General features: G+C 40.9%; 1 protein-coding gene across 1 annotated transcript in view; it reads left to right on the top strand.

Annotated features, from left to right (window-relative positions):
• The window catches only part of LOC133344917 (RNA-binding protein 33-like), a 56,874-nt gene extending 38,210 nt beyond the window's left edge, over positions 1–18,664 (top strand). The window contains 5 exon segments of the mRNA XM_061555253.1: positions 1,757–2,536; positions 4,932–5,075; positions 7,460–7,663; positions 8,589–8,677; positions 9,593–18,664. Of these exon segments, the coding sequence (XP_061411237.1) occupies positions 1,757–2,536; positions 4,932–5,075; positions 7,460–7,663; positions 8,589–8,677; positions 9,593–9,644 (1,269 nt within the window). The 3' untranslated portion in view covers positions 9,645–18,664.
• The last annotated feature ends 736 nt before the right edge of the window (positions 18,665–19,400 follow it).

The raw sequence follows: 19,400 nt of genomic DNA, 5'->3' as shown, positions 1-19,400 counted from the left end.
GTGGAGAGTGAGTGGCTCAAAAGTTAGTGCATAGCTGGGTAAGGTGTTGTCTCAGCCAGGCCATGATTCACTGCACGCAAAAATGAATCACATTTAATTGTAATTTGTGCGCTAAATTCCAGCTCTGAGAATAAAAACATTGCTTTGACCATTGTGCGACAATCTTATTGTAGAACCTGTGTGAAAGTGCACTCGTTACGGTAGGGTCCTGTAAGAAAATGCTTGTGGGTTATTCTCTAATGTGCTGGGCTGCTCTGCTCTTGAGATTTCCGAATGGATTTTTCATCCCATGAAATGACACTGACAGCACAATTGGAATGAATTGTGGGGGGGGGGGTGGGAGACCAAAATGCAATATAATTTAATATCCAGTGAGATAGAATGGAACTAATTGATAAGTTTGCCATCAATGTATTGGATTTTCCTAAGTGCTCCCTGCTGCCTGTGTTTCCAAGTGCCCGAATTATGTGCTCCCTGGGGCTGTATTTTAAGTTAGCAAGTTGGCCATCCATTCCATTAAGTGAGCATGTTGTATGCCACCGGAACACATTGCACTGCATGATGTGGTGACAGCCACCTGTAATTCCTCACTTTAGAGGTGGTATTGGTGGTTCATGCAGATTTGCCTACACGTGTGCAGTACAGAACCTGAAGGGCTACAAATTGGCCAGAATATCAGTTGATTAGGTAGGTTGCTGGTTTCACTGATAATTGTTTGTGTGTTATTTCCTCACAGATTTGTTTTTTACCACTTATTATTCATTACAAATATGGAATCGGTAGGCTAATTCATTGTCTCTACACTTTTCTCCATTGGCTGCCCTGATCCAGTATTGTAAATGTCATGTTTTCATGGCAGGGATCAGTCCTCCAATCGGATGAAAACTGATGACTGACCACAAGTGTCAGTCATGTTATCAATCCTGGAAGGATGATAGGCCAATATATTTTTTAACCGGGATTTGAGCACCAAATTCTAAACCTTCTGATCATGAGATGGATGCTTTTTCATAGCACCACCTAGTCTAATTTCCACAGAAAATACTCGCAAAAATGCTTTTGACAAGGCATTTGTACAGATCAATGAAGGCTAACCCAGCTAACTGTATTTGATGTTAACACTTGTGAGGAATGCAGTTATGCACATATCAAAATATTATCTATTGGTGTGTTCCTGCTTTCATATGGGGGACGGCTGCCTTAAATTGATGAACACGTGCACTTTAATTTTAATTAACATAGGTTTAATACCTGACCATGCACATGGTCAATGGCATTGGCTAATTCTGTGGTCCACCCCTAGGTTAACCCAGCCTGAAATTAGTACCTGCTGTGATATGTTTATGTTAACATCAGCACTGGGGAGACATAGTTCCGAATGTGGTGCTGGCCTTACTTGCCCCCTCGTGTAATGTCTTAGGTGGTGCTCACTAACAACACCGCATTTAACAATGTATCATTTCGTCAATTAAAATATATTTGTATGCCGACTGTACTTGTTTCGAATCGTGCATGTGACGATTATATTCTCATATGTTTTATGTTATTGGTTCACGTGACCCCCCCCCCCCCCCCCGTCAGCCACTGGAGGCATTACATTTACATTGTTTTAAAAAAGAATGCACTCTAATCAAATCGTGACCCAACATTACAAAAATCCGTCGATTTGTGACGGCGGTAAATTGTTACATGTCAACTAACAGTACGTGCGATTTGCTGTTTGTAAGACTAAAGGAGGTTATTTTTTTATGCCCAGGATGAGGATGAGGAGATGCGATTGTACCACCTCAAACTGGAGCAGCAGAAGCGTCTCCGTGAGGAGTTGATGCGTCGCAAGGAGGCTCGGCGCCACCAGCAGGCGGGCCAGCGCAAGAAAGAGCTCTTGCAGCGCATCAACCAGCAAACTCCCGCACAGCAGTTTCAGCAGCCACCGCATAACCAACAACAGCCACCAAATCAACAACTACAGCAGCAGAACCAGCCACTAAATCAACAAATGCAACAGCAGCAACACCAACCGCCAAATCAACAACTGCAGCAGCAGCAGCACCAGCAGAACCATCCACCAAACCAACAACTGCAGCAGCAGCAGCAGCAGCAGCTGAACAATCAGCTTCGCACACAGCCTGCAGTCGTGCAGCAGAGAGACTCGCAGCCGTTCGCACAGCAGGGGACAGCATCCACTGCCTTGGTCCATCCACAGCAGATGAGCATCAAAAGCCGCCTCAACACAGTCAAGCCTAAAGTCCCCGCGGTGGGACAGCTAGGTTACAATCAGGCGGCGGCCGCTGCCACCGCCGAGGCCACCCGCAGGAACGTGTCCATCATGCAGCAGCGTAGTCAGGCGGTTGGTGAGGTGGTGCAGCAGTTGCCACCAGGGGGCAGCCCCGTGCCAGGAGGTGGCCTGAGCCACACTGTTCCGGTGCTGGAGAGGGTCGGAATGAAGCGCACTGTGGTTCAACGACAGGACAGCGAGGCTGAGAGGCAGCACATGGGAATGGCCAAGGTGCGCGTGGTGACAGAGGACCCCACTATGGTAAGGATACCTTGGGATTTGGCAATTGTAAGTCAGTCCTTTTATGGCACGTGTTCAAAATACTCGTGTTTGAATGTGCACGGAGCTAAATGACCTCAACCATATCATTGGCATATCCTTCCAAAATGTTTGTGGGTTATATGGAGGTGTGACAAGTCTCCATAAAATATTACAGCCATCTTCCCACATGGTGATACTCGTGTTATACATGCTGGATATATGGGTGAGCTGACCCACAACTTATATTTTAACTCTCAGTGTTCCAGTTGTAACAGACAGAATAAAGGGAAGCTAGACTAGATTCACTGGCCTGTAATAGTGTTAAAAAAGTAATAAAATACGCTTTCTTACAAACACTGAGAAATGTTTAGATATTTGACGTAGAACATTACCGTTAGAAGATATTGCGGAGTAAATAACCCTTCGAAGAAGAGCCATTATCCATAGTGTTACTTCATGTTTTCTGTTGGAAAGCAGTGTTGGTGACAACGATGGTGATATATTGAATTTTATCAGACACTTGCATTTGTAAATTTAACACCGGTTCTCATTCTAATCCATTGCTATCACTCCACATTATTCTCCCTTTTCGCCATCCATCTTGAATCTCATTGTTTATCCACTGTAATATATTTTACACTGCCGTAGATATCATTACTCACATCCTTACACTCAGGCCTTCATCTCTATGGGTTTTCCCTTCCCGCACTCATTGCCCTTATATTATTGCTGTGGTTCAAAAGATACTGTGTTTGCACCTTATTTTCTCCCCATCTGTGTAATTTTTATCCTATATTTCATACGCTCGGTAGCTGTTTGCTATCAAACGTGTTCCTTCATTCAACCAGGTGAGGCCCTGCTGACAAAGTTTGTCCTTTTGCAAGGGTAATCTGGTAGGCCTGATCAGAAATGGATGTTTACATTCAGTAATTCACTTGTGGCTATAATTTTTTTGTCATAAAGTACTTACTAGGCCATCACAATTGTCACTGATTTTTCAATTGAGAAAATAACTGTCCTTACTCTGCCTGTAGCAGATCATTCTTAATAATATATTAAATATGCTTGGGTGTAATTTGATTACTGTACTTGCATGTGTGAGTTTTTCTTCCGGTCCTTGCAAATTTTTTCCCCTGTTTGGAAATTTACGTTCATGACATTGGCTTTATATCCGAAGCAGAACATGATTGAAAACCAAAATTATACTTCGTGTGGCTTTTATGGATAAAGGTGTCTTCATATTTTTTCCCCATTGCTTATTTAAACTGAACCGGGCAATGTCCTTAACATATCGGCATTCATATCCCTTTATTGTCCCGAGTCATTTGTGGAAATTCCACTATTTGGGTAGAAATCAAATCATTACATAGGCTAGCTGCTGTTGGTGCCCTTCAAAGTCAAATTCAGGTGAACTTATTTTTCCAACCCCAGGGAGAATGACGGAGTTGACCACCTGGAGATTTGAACTTACGCCTTTCAATTGGAAGTTTAGCGCTATAACCAATGTGCCACCTGCAGTTACTCTCCTCTTACACCCCTATTATTGATCATGCTACATATTACACCCTCCCCCCACCAAATCGATTAGTAGATGTTCCTGTTATCCACACTTAACCATGGATATGAGGAGTAACCCAGACATGGTGGGACGTTCATTTGAAATTCCACATTTTGAAAGCGCTGAGCATGTGCACATGCACAACTTCCTGATCCCAATGATTTTCCCAGTGAGGCCCAATCGTCGCTCATGGTGGTTCTGTGGTGTTCTGGTCATCTCTGCAGTTTTGGTGGTCCTGGTGTTTCCCCTCATTTTACCATTACTATTTGTGGTCCTTTTAATCCCAGTGAAGGCCCCATTGGTCCTCATGGTGTATCCATGGTCGTCCCCATTGTCCCGGTTTTCTAAGTGATGGTTTTGGTTGTTCTATTGCATCTGGTGGGCCCAGTAGTGGTCTCAGTATTGGTCCAGGCGATGGTCCTATGAGTGGTCCTAGGAGTTCAGATTATAGTCTCCGATGGTCTCATTGGTGGTCCAGGTAGTTGCATTAGAGGTCCCGGTAGTCCCGACCAGCCAACGGCGGCAACAACGATGACACTCTTTCTGCGGTGACATCTCCACCCAGAAGTAGGTACTATGCAATTTGATGTTACCTTCAAATGAATCATCTTATCCAAGCTCACGTGCTTAATTACACTCAGAAAAGGGAAATGCGCTATTCAGTGTGGACAATAGGATTGTATCAGCACAGGCATGAGCAGCTTCACTCACTTGCCTATAACATTTAATTAAGTTAATCTTCGTTGTATTCAGTACAGATATTGCGTCACTGGTTTTAGAAATGAGCCCTACATTCCTAATGTTACGTTTAAATGTTTTTCTCTTCATGTGTGGCAGCTCATGGAAAACATTTTTTCGGCTGGGTTGCAGCCCACAGCGCAACATCAATACAAGCAGGCACGGGGAATGGCACACGGGACACCCATGCAGCAACGACGGAACCTCCCGAGCATTGGGCCCATGGGACAGCCCGGCAACAGGGTCAGTTTATAGTTTCCACTGTGTCATTGAACATCCAATGACCAACATTGTGCTCGGGAGCGTTTGTGTACAAATCTTAGTGGTGATGTCAAAAGTACACTCATGGCTGTCAGTTGTTGCACAAGAAGACTACCTTTTTCTTGTTTAGCAACATAGTCTATTGATACATGACCATGTGTGCAACAGAGAAAAGTAGGAGGCCTGATTCACATCATGATTTAGCATTTTGAAAGGTGCACTTGGTTTCTGGCTCTCCCGGTAGAAGTCATAAAGATTGAATGATCCATATTCGTGGTTCTTTCGGTAAAATCACATAGAAGGGAAACAATTAAATAATTCAAATATAAAACGATAAGAAAATTTGAAAAAAGTGTTTTTTTTGCTGTGGTTTTTCGCACCTGATGATGATTGCTTGGGTTGCAGTCGAAACGTCGTGAGAATTTTATCGTTTTATATTTTTATTATTTTATTGTTTCCCTTCTACGTGACTTTACCGAAAGAACCAAGAAATGAAACCCTGCAGTCACGAAAGCTTTAAATACAAATTTAATGATCCCTTAATATAATAACATACAATGACTCCAAACATGTTCACTTTCTTATTAAAACTATTTAAGCAAATCAGCAAATTGTAGTTGGTATTTAAAAAAAAATCCTATTTCATAAAGTTGTGTTTGTTTAACCAAGGCAAATCCTGGACTGTTTTGGAGGTGAATTTTCAGATGTCTATTCTCCAGTTCATCATGCAATTATTTTCATGCTGATGCATATTGTTGCCAAATCCTACATTGTCTAATTGTAATCTATACCCCAAAGACGTAGTGATTGATATACACCAAAGGCATTTTGCACATTTAGTGTTATTTTGCACAAATAGCAATCTTGTTGTGGTATTGCACCTCTGATTACACGGTTGGCTACTTATGGTGTGAAATAAGTTCACCATGCATACATATGTATAGATGCATTTATATCAGGCTGGGAAGCAGTGTGTTTAGATCACTCAACTCAAAATCTAATTGATATTCCGGTTGTGGGTCTAATCAGCCTATCATTTCTCTGGTATTTGTGGTGATTGCCACTTTGTGTGAAGTTATCAGTGGTTGTAATTAAGTTACACAGACCTCTGCCATGGATGGGATTGTTGAATTTTACCTCTGGACTGAAGTGGCCAAATGAGATGAGCACCGCCCCATACTCATTTGATCGGTGTGAGACTGATTATTTAGATCCCATCCTGTTAGATGCTGCTGCCTCACTGCCATACAGTGCTCCTGCCTAAATTCCGCAGTTGATTGATGGTCCATCCACCCTGCAGGGTGTTCTGTCACGGACAGGGTGCTTAATGTGAGAACATGACTCTTCACGGTCCACAGCGTTTTGCATTTCTCAGTGTAATCTTGAAGAGCTGATGCTGATTGTGGTACCAGATACCAACAAGGTTGCTTTGTTGTCATGCCTGCTATCATGGCAAGCTTTGTGGCATTTTATCTCCGAATTATTTCACAATTTATTTCCAAAATCATTTTAAAATTGATGCTCTTTTGTGCCCCTTATGGCGTTGCAGATGACATTTGTGATTTTATCTGCAACGAGTGCAGCGCTGCTTCGATATGAGGATATATTTCGTTATTTGTAGCGCTACCTTACACTGCAGTGCTTTTAGTGGTCTTGAGTTAATGGTAGACAGCACAAATTGGAACTTGTTTTACTGACCCAAGGTGGATGATGGGTTGATTCAATTACCAATCGGGATTTGATGGCTCTGCCACAGGGCCACCAATTCAGATTGTAATTTTGCAAGTAGCATGAATGAAACTGTCTGAGTTCTTAAGTGTAGAGTTGGTGGTCTTAGCCTGATTTAAAATGATTGCATTAGAAAACCATAATGTATTAATTCACATTTAATTCATAAATATTCGAGGTTTGAGGACTAAAAGAATGCTTCTTGCACTGCATATAGAGGGCATGCTACGTAACGTAGATAAGATGCGTATTCAATTGACTAGAGAAATTGTGACATGTCATGGGGTTACTGACACGATGTGGTACCTTGCTTACTGTGAGTTCTGAATGGACATTTCATCACCTTGTGACATGATGCCGATGGCACACTTGGATATAGGATTTTTCATTTTATTATTAAATTAAGTAATAAAAGTGGCATAAAAACGTCAAGCAATCATCTGCTGCTATATCAAACAAGTGATTTGGCACTCTACCTCTGGCCTCTGATTTGAAAACGGTCCATTGTCCGAAATGTCACCTGTTGTATATTTTTTGCTTTTTATGGAAATATTTTTGACTAATGTATTGAGTTTTTTAAAATGTTATTTGCGTGCTTGGCTTTGTTTAAGAGTATCTGGTGTGTCTCATCTTCTCAGATGCCCATGGCGATGCGAGGCAAGGGCGGATTTCCCCCTCACATGGCTGGAGGCAAGGGGCAGGCACGAGGAGTCCCGCACCCCCAGAACCTGCGTGTTGTGGAGTGCAGGCCACAGCCCAGCCGCGTTGCTATTGATGGCCTCTCCATCAACACCTCTGAGGGCCAGCTGAGGGCCATCTTAGGCTCGGTGGGACCCATAGAGGTACGTAGAGGTCCAAGGGTAATGATGACGACACTGGTGAGGATGGAGTGCATCATTAATTTCAATGGGTGATAAGGGTGGTACTTGAAATTCATGTATTTTTTAATTAAATTATACTTTTGATACTCACTGGTATTACCATGCTGTATTGTGACCTAGTAAGGATGACCTTTATTGCCCATTACTAGATTTCATCTCAGTTTTTGAGTGCTGTGATGAAAATGTTTTTTCACTGCCTAACCAGAAGGTGGTGCCCCACTACTACCATGGAGCCTCTTAAACTTGTAACCATGCAAACTATTGGGTGCTATTTTATTCCAGTATTGATGCATAGCAATGCAACAGTTGAAATCGTTTTTTGTGGATTCAGACTTGCCGATTCCCCCGGTTTTCAAATTTGATCACGGTTTTCGGATTTTCCCCTCTTGTGTGCATTGTCGTAGCACTCATGTTTGTGTCCCTATGTTTTGGAAATTCAATTTTTTCTGGGAAGCAACATATGAATAACGCTACCCTAAATGGAAAATATATATAAATAGGTGATGGATTGGGCAATGCCCCTTCATAGCACATAGTTGACCTGAAATGACATAAATTTGACATGTTTTCCAGGGCAATGTTATTGACAAATGTGTTGAGTTTTGTGTGCTTATGCACCACTGCCAATGCAGTATCACAAGAAAATGCATGAATATTTTCAAGAGATTTTCAGTATATCTCAATACGATGAAAAATGTTGAATTCTCACAAGTCGAACTCATGTTTAATGACCCTCTGGGACGATGGTCCGAGTTTACTCATAACCAGTATTTGAACTCTCAACTTTGTGATTGTGAGTCCAGCGCGTACCACCCAATCGCAAAGCAGAGTTCTATATATGATGGAAGATGCAATTATGATGCAGATTTTTTCTCTTTTGTCCTAGACTTTGGAGATGATGCCACATCACCGACGAGCTGTCGCCACCTTTATTGACCCAGCCCATGCTGTCGACTTCCAGCAGCAATACCACAGGTGAACTATGTGACAAGGATACAATATTGTATGGATGTATGTGGAACTTAATTTGCACCATATGTATCAAGCTGTGGCTAATCGGAGATGTGTGGAGGAAGGACAACAAACTTAACACGTAAAATAAACAAATATTATATTAGTGAGCCCCTCATCTCACTTAAATATCTCTATACATGTTTATCCACTGCATATTTTAATTTGTGCGGCGCTAGATTGTTGTATGTTGAGCTCTTCTCAAAATTAATGGCGCATAGTGGGGTTGCCTACTTTAAAAGTAAGAGGTGAGTGACTTTAAAGAGCTGGTGATGCTCCTAGCAGTTGGCCTAATCCTGAACTTGTAAGATTCTGGTTTTGATTCCAGGATGTCACTTGTGATAAAAACCAGTTTCTCAAGTGTAGTGAGTTTATGGTCTCAGCCTTGTCACCAATGATTACAGAAACAACTACACATTATATTTTTACGTAAATTATCCTGACCCAACTATGGCAGATAAAAGTAATAATAAATACTGTGGAGGGGAAATAAAAAAAGAAACATTATTTTATTATTTCCCTTCTACGTGACTTTACCGAAAGAACCAAGAATATGAATCCCTGCAGTCACGAAAGCTTTAAATCGAAAAATACTGTGGAGTCAACAAGAGCTTTACAGAGAAAAAATGACTACCATGTATTCTTGGGTAACAGAGGCTGATCAAAATTTCGAATTTTTATGTAGTTATGGTATTATTTTCCAAAAGGTCCCTTGCCTGCTGGTGTTGAGAAATCCTGAAAGGATGTGTTACTGTTTCATAACATCACTATGTTATCACAATTATGATATTCCACCAAAATAGTGAACAAAATGGTTCGTGAAATGTGATCTGAAGTCTAAATTATTAACACATTGCTTCATTCCTTGTGGATTCACAGGCACATGGTAGACCTCTCGCACATTAATGTCACGGTGCTGATGGAAGGGTGAACTTTGCCCGCGTCGGCGACTCTTCGCCTCCCTCCAGCGCTCCCGTTGCCCCAGCGCAGCACTCGTTGGACCGAGACAGAGAACGCCTCCCTCCTCAAGAGAGCCTCCTCCATTCTCCTCCCCGCGTGCACAGCAAAGTACGCTACTCGATGGTAACATGTGTAAAGCCATGTCGGCCACAGCGTTCAGATGAACTGACAGCAATGGAGCATGGGCTGTGATTTGTAACGGACTCTGGATGAGTGACATTTCTCCGTGGAGCGACAAATGAGAAGAACGGACAATGTGCCGCCACTGCAGTTACGTCAACTGCATATGTTGTAATTATTTTTGTCGTGGAAGTTATACATTTTATTGCCTTGTGTCGTAAATAAAATCGGGCAACGATTTAGCTTATAGAGTTGTTATTATTAGTAGGTTTGTGTTCACGCCTCTGTGCTTATCTTTACGTTGTCATTTATTGTAAAATATAGTTGGAAGCAGGTTAGTGGTCTCTTGAGTAATCGTAGAATAATAGGGGGGAACCCAGTGAGATTTTTTTTACAGAGAAGACAAGTGTACTCCTTTCATAGAATTTCAGATCAATCACCAATATATAGACAATGGGCATCGCAGTTTTTAAAGTGAGATGATCACTTAATTCTAAAATAAGACTTTCATTGCAATCCCAGGGCTAACGTTTTGTTTGAATTACCAGGTAGCCTAGATCAGGCAGTTCTTACGATGTTGACCAAAGCACATTTTTGTTCATGTAACATAGCTATTGATTTTCTTGGCCCAGAGAGTAAAACCTTGCTTTTAATTTCTCAAAGCCTGCATTTTGCAGCATACAACGAGTTGAAAGCTGTAGTGCAACAAATGGCACAGAACCATATGAAATGCACGTGTATCGGCCTGATGCATTTGTTTGGCAAAACCTCTCAGCAGGATTTTGTTTAATCAACTGAAGCTTTATGCCTTGTTAAACAATTACTTAATACTAATTTGCAGCATTTGTAATTAGTTAATGCAACTATACAATTCAGAGTTCTGCCTTGCGAAATCTTCATGCCATTAGGGAAGCGATGCTTGGCCTACCTTGAGAAGTCCAGTTGTTGCACTCTGACAATAGCTTGACTGCCACGGATTAAGTCTGCAATTGAAAATTCACGACTAGTTAGTGAGTGGCCAGACAGATCCTTATAATTCTTGTTGTGTTGGTTCTGCTGGTGGCACCTGGGCTGTAATGTCGACAGGTTCATTCTCACAGGCAGGTGCGTTGGCATTGCCTTTGCAATAAGGTAAGGCTGATGCGTTGCGTAAAATTGAGCAGCAATGTTAGGTTGTCTACATCAGTTGCAGTTTTGTCTTGATGTATCGTTATTAATGATTGTTTGCTATTGAGCTGGTCCTAAATGTTTAGTTGAATGGGCACTTTTTTAAGCTGAGGCAATTTTAGTGATTGCGGCTTAAATTATTCGATTTTTTATGGCAAGGTGCACATGACAGGGCGCAAACTTTTTGTCATGAAGGAACTATTTCCCTTTGGACAAGAATGCAGCTCCTTCACCGAGGGTTCAGTTATTTCCCCCCAGCAAACACTGTGTCTGCATTGTTAGTGGCTTGAGACTGACATGGAAGTGTTTCCACTGCGTAGAGGTGCAAGAGCACGTGGAGTGTCTCCCTGTCCAAATGAGCAATGGTACGGTGCTCAGTCCTACTGTGGTGGCCCATAGCCAGTGGTGGAAATTCCACATTCCCATAGTGGAAGCCAAGTCTCTCCATAAGATGATTGTGAGTCTTGCACTCGAGTCATAGCACCACCTGGCCTGGTAAGGGAGTACCTTTAGCCTGGAAAGAAAACAAGTTTACCCAGAGGAGCCAAAGGTGGTGTTCAAAGTAATTCCTACCTCTGTACACATTTTACCCTCTTCACAGGTGGATTATATGATGGAGCACATTGGGAAAAATCACAGTTGTGTCAAATGTATACATTTGTGGTAGCTGGGCCTCATTGCACAAGCCAGAGAAATTTTAACACGACGACATAACATCAAGTTCACATGATTATCAAGGAAGAGGTGGTTCAAGAGGACACTGCGAAATGGCCTCAGCATTGTTAGGATCTTCCCTTCAAGTGCTTTTGAAGTATTAAATCACATCATTAATACGGCCAATGAAAAACACGGTGGCAGGGAATTCCAGTTAAAATAACTTCTGTAGATAAACTTATATGACGTCTGAATGTGTCCTGATTAGTTCCTGTTCCTAAAAATAGATATCAATTAATCACTACTTTAATTCCAGCCTTTGTCATAATTGTAAAAAATTGTCTATGCAACACAGTCAACATAGAATCGGAGCCTGTTGTATGAAAGGGATATGTATTTAGAATCCAGATGGACGCAGTCCCATGTATGCATTAGTTATTCATGGGAATGATTCAAAAGTATCTGTTTCAGGCTCTCCTCTGCATTTGCCCAGGAGGAAATGATTACCTATGCCTGCCTGGCTCCGATACCGGAGTGCATCTGATGCTTCTTTGCTACAGCCGATCCACAGGACTTCGTAGACCCATAGTGTTGTGACTCGGGCGTATCTTACAGAAAGCAGCTGATATACCATGCCCATGCGGATGCTGGAAAGACTAAAGTATAATTATGGCTTAAAGATATTTCATCTGTTGCGTTACGTCACTGGAAGATAATGTTCATTCACAAACTGCCAACACCACCCAAGGCTTGACTTAAGTTCACATGAGACCAGTGTCCCCTTGTTAGGTCGATATATCTTTAGTAGAGATATTTATGCAGTGGCACTTGCCTTATCCATGAAAAGGATATCTACATTGCAGAACACGTACCTAGATAGAGACGTTAACTTTGGCTTTTTTTCTGTTTGTCCTCTGTATAATCTTGTTCTTTTCAATAGGTGTGCATAGCTGTCCGAGTTGCGTGCGTATGAGTTAGTGTTTATAAAAAAGATTGTGACCATGTTGGATTCCTTTAAGTTGTTAATCATAGGATTTTATAGACTACTTCGATGTTAAGTACTGTTTTCATTAGGATAACTATTTGAGACCTAATGATTTATATGGGAATCATCTTGGTATCGCAGCCTGCTCAAGAGGCTCCTAAAGCTCGAAAGTGGGTATTGACACTTTGCTCCATTAAGTTTTGACTTCAGGAAACCCTTTTGCGTGCAACGGACAGCTGAGTGTGACAATGGTTTTGATTTAACTTTTGGATTGGCACATTGTGTCAGCGTATCTTTACAAAAAGAGGCGAATCGTAAACGTTGTCACAGAAAGAGCAGAAGTATGACAGAGTAACTGTGAATGCGAGTAGCAGTTGAGGTAGGGGCAGGAGCTTGTTTTATTGGTGTGTCACCTGGGTTCAGTGTGCTCCTTACAGCAGTACACTGGAGATCCATGGACAGCACGTTAACTTGCTTTTACAAAATGCTCCCAGGAGCCATCGCTACAGGTACTTTTGATTTATTTTGGGACCTTTTCATAGCATGCTCAAGAGGCCACTAGTCTGCTTTCCTTGTAGATGCAGGTCGTTCATAGTTTGTCATTCCCCTAATCACATTTTTGTCACAAACCAAGGCTTGGGAGAGAATTTTTTTTATGTGTACTTGCTGTGGAAAACATTAAAACATTAAACGCTGTCATGAGTGACACAGTTAAGGGTGATTTTACGTGTATGTTTTATTTATATGTGATGCTGCACATAGATATATCTTTTTGAATACTTGGAGTGCATTATACAGTATAAGATGACAACATACCTTGGCATTTACTGCAGATAATGCCTGATTCGTAAACATGAATTAAAATGACAGTAAGTATACGTGGGACAGTGTGAATATCAAACAGCACGAGTGCTCCTTAAAAAAGAGGGTTTGTTTTTCAAGACTTGAATGTTTTAATTGGCCACGTGTTTTCACGAACTTCAGGTTACGTGAAGTTAGTGACACGTCATATTTGCATATGATGTGAAAATAACACTGCCAAAGTGCAGAGTTAACAATGGTTGTACATTTTATATTAATACAAAATTCACTTTAGATTGTAGCACTCAATTTGCATAGATACAAGTTTGGCATTTGGCATGTTTCTAAATTCTTAATAGCTTTGTGTTGTTTTTCATGATATACTCGGGTATCACAGGAGAATGGGTATTTCTTCTGCCATGTTACCATGACCGCATTTTGACACAGCTTTTAAGCGTGTTCACCGCAGCGGGTGTGCCATGAAAACAATGGGATTTGTTTGCAACGATTTTTTTTGGTTATACAACACTGAAGTTAATGAGTGATGTTTGTTCCTTCACTGGATTTTTGAACAAGGGGCTTCATTTGAACAGATGGAATAGTACCAATGCCACGCATTCCTGGGCCATGATATTTAGGGACCTGCTTTTTGCTGCATCAGCTGTTTCGAGTAGTTGGCATGCATACAGAGGACTTAAATTATGCTGAGAATGGAAGTGTCATTTGCCTAACTGGGCATTGCTACGTTTTACTACTTATGTCTTGTAATAATATTGTGGTGATTTTCTGCACTGCTGGACATTTTGGCACAGGTCCTGAACAATTGTTAATACAATGTATTATTATTGTAATTCGTTAGGGCTGGGATTTAATGTGTAATTTTTGCAATCGATATCATGAACCTACAGTCGTGTCTCCTTGACATGTACTGCTTACCGACGATCGATTTTGCATCTTCAATAATCCGATTATGCATGTTACATTTGTCAAGTTACTTTACGGTCCAAAAATATGCACCCTTTTCATACTTCATTGCATATTGTGCACGTCATTGTCAACTTTTGTGAATTAATGGAGCAGGTGGGATGTGCCATAGGCCCCATTCTTGCTTACCCCTTTCCATATCGGAGCGAGACTTTCTGTAAATCTATCAGTATACTGTAACGCTATAGGTTGAACATAATCTACAACCCAGGGCATCTGTTTTGTTTATTTGACCTCTCTTCTGTCAATACCTGCCCCATATTTGTTTTATAGAAATATTAATGCAAATTGAAGCCTGATCGGTTTTTTTTGGGACAATAATTGGAGCATGCTCCTTGTCTTTTTTTCACTGTTTGGTTTTATGTCGCATTTTAAATAATGACAGTGTTTTAAAAACATTTCAATAGACACATTTTAAAACAATTTAATAAGTACTTTTGTTGTATTTAAAGTGTTAGTGTACTGCATGTGCCAACCCATTCGTGGATGACTGTCATCATGTATTTAATGTAATTTTGTCCATATCCAAAAGTTAAATAACTCTGCCTCGTAAGATAGAGCGTAATGCATTTTTGCATGCCCATGGCCCTGCCACAAAAATGTTATCTCTCGCTTATTAAGGCTGTCCCATTCGATACTTAATTAGGAAGTACATTTATGCTTAATTTGCGATTTGATGTGCAGACTACATATTAAGCACGCTGGCAGTAATCAGTGTGTAGCACCATTGCATGGAAACTAATTATTTTGTTACGAAGCAACGTAGTCTTATCAAAAGTGTTAATTGAACGTGCTCACGATGACAGAACTTGAATTCCAGTATGCACAAGCACTAAATGAAACCTCTAATCAGGTGACATCAGACTACTGTATTCACGGTGGCTTCGTTTGTCAACCTGAGCATTGAATCCCAGCCCTAATTAGTCCTTAGCACTTCAAGGGGGTGACTGCAAGGCTGTGTAGATGAGATGCACACCCAATGAACTTGCACGTGTCTAACTACATTGGAATTATAAACTAATTACTCTTACACTGGAGGATAAGATGTCTCATAATTCGTTTATAAATCACATGTATGTGTTGTTGGCTGTGCACCCCTTCATAGAATCCTTTGGTCTCCTTCGACTATTCCTAATCAACAGTTGGTTTGTGCTGTACTTTCACTACCTGTTCAGTATTTCTTGGAGAATTACATGTTATCTCTTCAGCTGGTATTTCTCTGCACAACTCTTGTCAATGCTCAGTGAACTAATACGTGGTCAATTAACTGTAAGTTTTTTTTTACAATTTCCATTAGGGTCGGTGCCGCTCTGTGTGCAACCTTGGCTATGCTTGCTTGCAAAGCCACTTAGACTTGCGGCCTGCCCATATCCAGTAGGATTCCAATATCCCAACACTCGTTAAAACAGTATTATGAATGGGAATTGTGTCATGTTGCAATGCTGTTGCTCATAATTATTAACAACTGGCTGTTAAGGAGTGGCCTACAACACATACATGCCTTTTGGTGTGACATGTATGTTCATTGTGGTGCCTTGCAGTGCGTTATTACGTTCAGATCTGTACATGTTTATTCCCAATTATTTAGCGTTGTACTTTTAGAAGGATTAAACAGGACCCTTCTGCTTTTAGAAGGGAAGGATGCACTTTGTTGTTGTTGTATACAAAACAATGCTATGGAGAATAAGGAACGATTGCATAAGAAATAAATGTACCAGCAATTTTGATAAGCATTTTTTCGCATGCACAATGGTGACACGGCCAACATATTGACAGCCCTGTGCTTGCATTCCCAAGCATGGTTTGAATTTCCTCTTATTTTTGCAAACTATAAATGCTGATGCAGCTCAGCAGTGAATCAGAATAGGAATGGGTGGAATGGCCTGATTGCACAGTGGCTGGGACTTGGTGCATACAAATTTCAGAAGTACAGATGCCACTTGTAGATGGGGGTGGTGCAGAAAATCTCGGGTATGTGGTGGTGTGAGGTATTCATGTGTGTGCAGGTGATATATACAACATCCCAGAGCAGGATTTTCACATTGTGTTGCCCGTTTATCATAAGTTTGCATGAGTATTTATTTGGATTATTATAAATTTCGCCCTGCAGTATTCTGGTATTGCACAAGGATTAAAAATAGTGTGTGTGTGCGCGCGCGCCATACTGCACAATGTATACAATTTGATCGACACATTATCGCATTCATCTTAATGTTTATTTTAGAAGAAAACAAATGGGATTTGTTTTCTAAGCACCAGTGGAATTCTGAAATCATGAGTCAATGTGTAATTATATAGGTTTAAAAAAATTACATGGCACATCGTACTGCTTTGGTGTCAGTCGTCTGTTTTGGCAATATGATGGTTGTATGCATTTTATGTATGTGTGTAATACTGTTTGTTAAAAGCCCTACATGCACTTTCTGCACTTTATTTAAACATTCTCATCAAAATGCTCAATGGCACAAGGTATCCTTGAAAGGTGCAGATATACCCGTTATACCTGCAAAAAAAAGTGTTGTCCTTTATGTACGTGTGATATATGTTTATACAAGTTGAAATGTTGAATTTTGTTGTATTCGGTGGGTTTTTAATGGTCCTAATTAGCACAATTTGGAAAAAAATACCAAATTTGTATGTTGAACTTCTTTCACACGTACGTAGCTAATCGTAGGTGTGTAATGTAATTTGGATTACTCTTCACAGTCATCGTCTGCTATTGCTCAACCAATGTCCACTCGCAGGTCGGTACCAAAGTGCCCTTGTGCCACACGGGACAGCTGCCACTGGAGGGGGGGGTCCCTTTGAATGTTTGATGTGTTGCAAGGCACAGAGTTTCTGAGGCATTATAGCACCATGTAAATACAAAGATTACGATTGTATATTTTTTTAAATGTGTGCAGCTGCCTTCATAGTTACCGGCATACATTTCCATTTGTGTTACATTTGTGTTTTTAAAAACTGTGTTTTTACATTTTTTATCGCTTACTAAAGGTTTTTAGTGTGTTAAGCAAGGTAACTTTTACGTTTTTCATAATACAGTTTTTTGGGTTATATTGCATTTCATGTGCTTTCATGTGGTTGTTGGTCAATTGCTTTTTTTTTACAGGCTGGAGGCACAGCGTTTTTTTGGTGTGGTTTTGAGTGATTAACGGTCATAGTAAAACCTTTTCCAGGTATAGGTTACAACATGGACCAGGAGCAAGGCTCGCTCAGACTTCTGGATGTGCAGATTCCCCTTGGGGGAAATAACGTGTTTGTACTCGTCATGCCTCGTCTCAATAGTAACCGAGAGTTCACAGGGAACGTGCCGGCACACACGGGGGACCACAAGCTGCTTCTCTTTGTAATGATCACTTACTGACAGATTTGATTCTCTTACAGATTTCTTATCATCACTCTTCAATGGAGACTGCAGGACACAAATTTCCATTTCCTTCAAACCACCCCACTTAACATTTTGTTCATTGCAGCGTTTTGAGTGTTTTCTTTATCAGGCGTGACTGTATGGTGGAAGAAGGTTTCTCTTCATCTCCAATGTTGTGTGTTTGTGGGCTTTTCATCGACACTGTCGGATTGGTAAATAAAAACGTGTGGATTCATTTAAAACTCAATTCATAACGTCTCACGTGTGTGTGTGTGTTTTCAGCTGAAACAGCATTAACCCTTGCTGCAGCATGTTTTGTTAATTGTATGTAAAAAGCCATGAATGTATTTTTTAAGTGAAGCCAACTGTTGCAGATGCCCTGCTGGCCTGTGCAGGGCCTTGTATGTGTACTCAATTTACTTGCAGGAACAAGTGAAGTCATCCTACCTGGGCCTCCAGTGATTTTCCTATCGAAGTGGATTTGGGATTTTAACACCGCTGGTTTCATTACACATTGCATTTTTTGGAAACCAACTGAACTTTGTAATCTTATATTAAGATCTTAAAAAGCGTGACATGTCGAGTTTTAAGAACTGAAATTCCATTGTTCATCAATACATGGAAACTGGAACACGTATTGCACTGTGTGTGTTACATCTGCCTTATCTGATATTCAGATATTTGTATTAAAGAAACATTCTACTCCTATAATACGACTTTTTAAACCTGAATATTATAAATAATTGGCTACTTTGTTTATTTTAGCACCTGGATGCTGGATCTTGTATTGTACTATGTGCATGACATTTAAATTTTCTGATATTCAGGATTTTGTATTAAAGCAGCATTCTATTTTTATACTATGAAGACTGTAAACCTGAATGTTTTTAAATAAACACATTTCAAAAGGCAACTTTGTTTCTTGCTCATTTTCTTACATGTGTAATGAAGCTCCTTTGAGACGTCCATTCTTAAAAAAGGTGAAGTCTTTATTGCTAAGAATAACGTATTTAAAACTCCTCGATCGGTCAGCCCCGATGGTTTCGACTCGTCGCCCGCGATCAGTCAGCCCCTGATTCCTTCCACCTCGTTTGTTGGTTCCTGGGCAAGCGCCCATACTGCGGGCCTACTAGAATTGATGGAAAAATATTGTCATTATGCAGCAAAACAGCTTTAAGACTTATTTTCGATTAAGCAATTAACAGATTCCACTACTAATTTGGATCATGAACGATGTTGAGGGCTGCCATCACACCATCGATGTTGTTGCAGGCTACAAGATCACCTTCCATGAAGAAGAATGCGACAAGATCCTTTTGATGGTCATGGAACATGGAAACCCTAACATCACCTGCCAGGAGATTCCACTGCTGCAGTCTGGAGCCCAACAGCCCTACCTTAATCTTGGGTAGTTCTAAATCCCTGACAAGGTCTTTCAGTTCACTTGTGTTATGAGGTGTGGTTCAGAGGAGGAGGATGGGAGAAAATCTGGGTCATGTGGCCTTGATGGTTCAGGACCAGAAGTTTCATCCTCATCCTCGTCTGACTCAAGTGAGAATGATCCTGGTGCACCACAAACCAGCAGGTCTTCTCCGTGGGGTACTGGGCGTATAGCTGATGGAATGTTTGGATAATTCACAGTCCACCTT

This window comes from Lethenteron reissneri, chromosome 20 (genome assembly GCF_015708825.2).
Source record: "Lethenteron reissneri isolate LAM-NWPU_2019-01 chromosome 20, ASM1570882v1, whole genome shotgun sequence".
In the NCBI taxonomy this organism is placed as follows: Eukaryota; Metazoa; Chordata; class Hyperoartia; order Petromyzontiformes; family Petromyzontidae; genus Lethenteron; species Lethenteron reissneri.
This window is presented reverse-complemented; position numbering and strand designations above follow the sequence as displayed.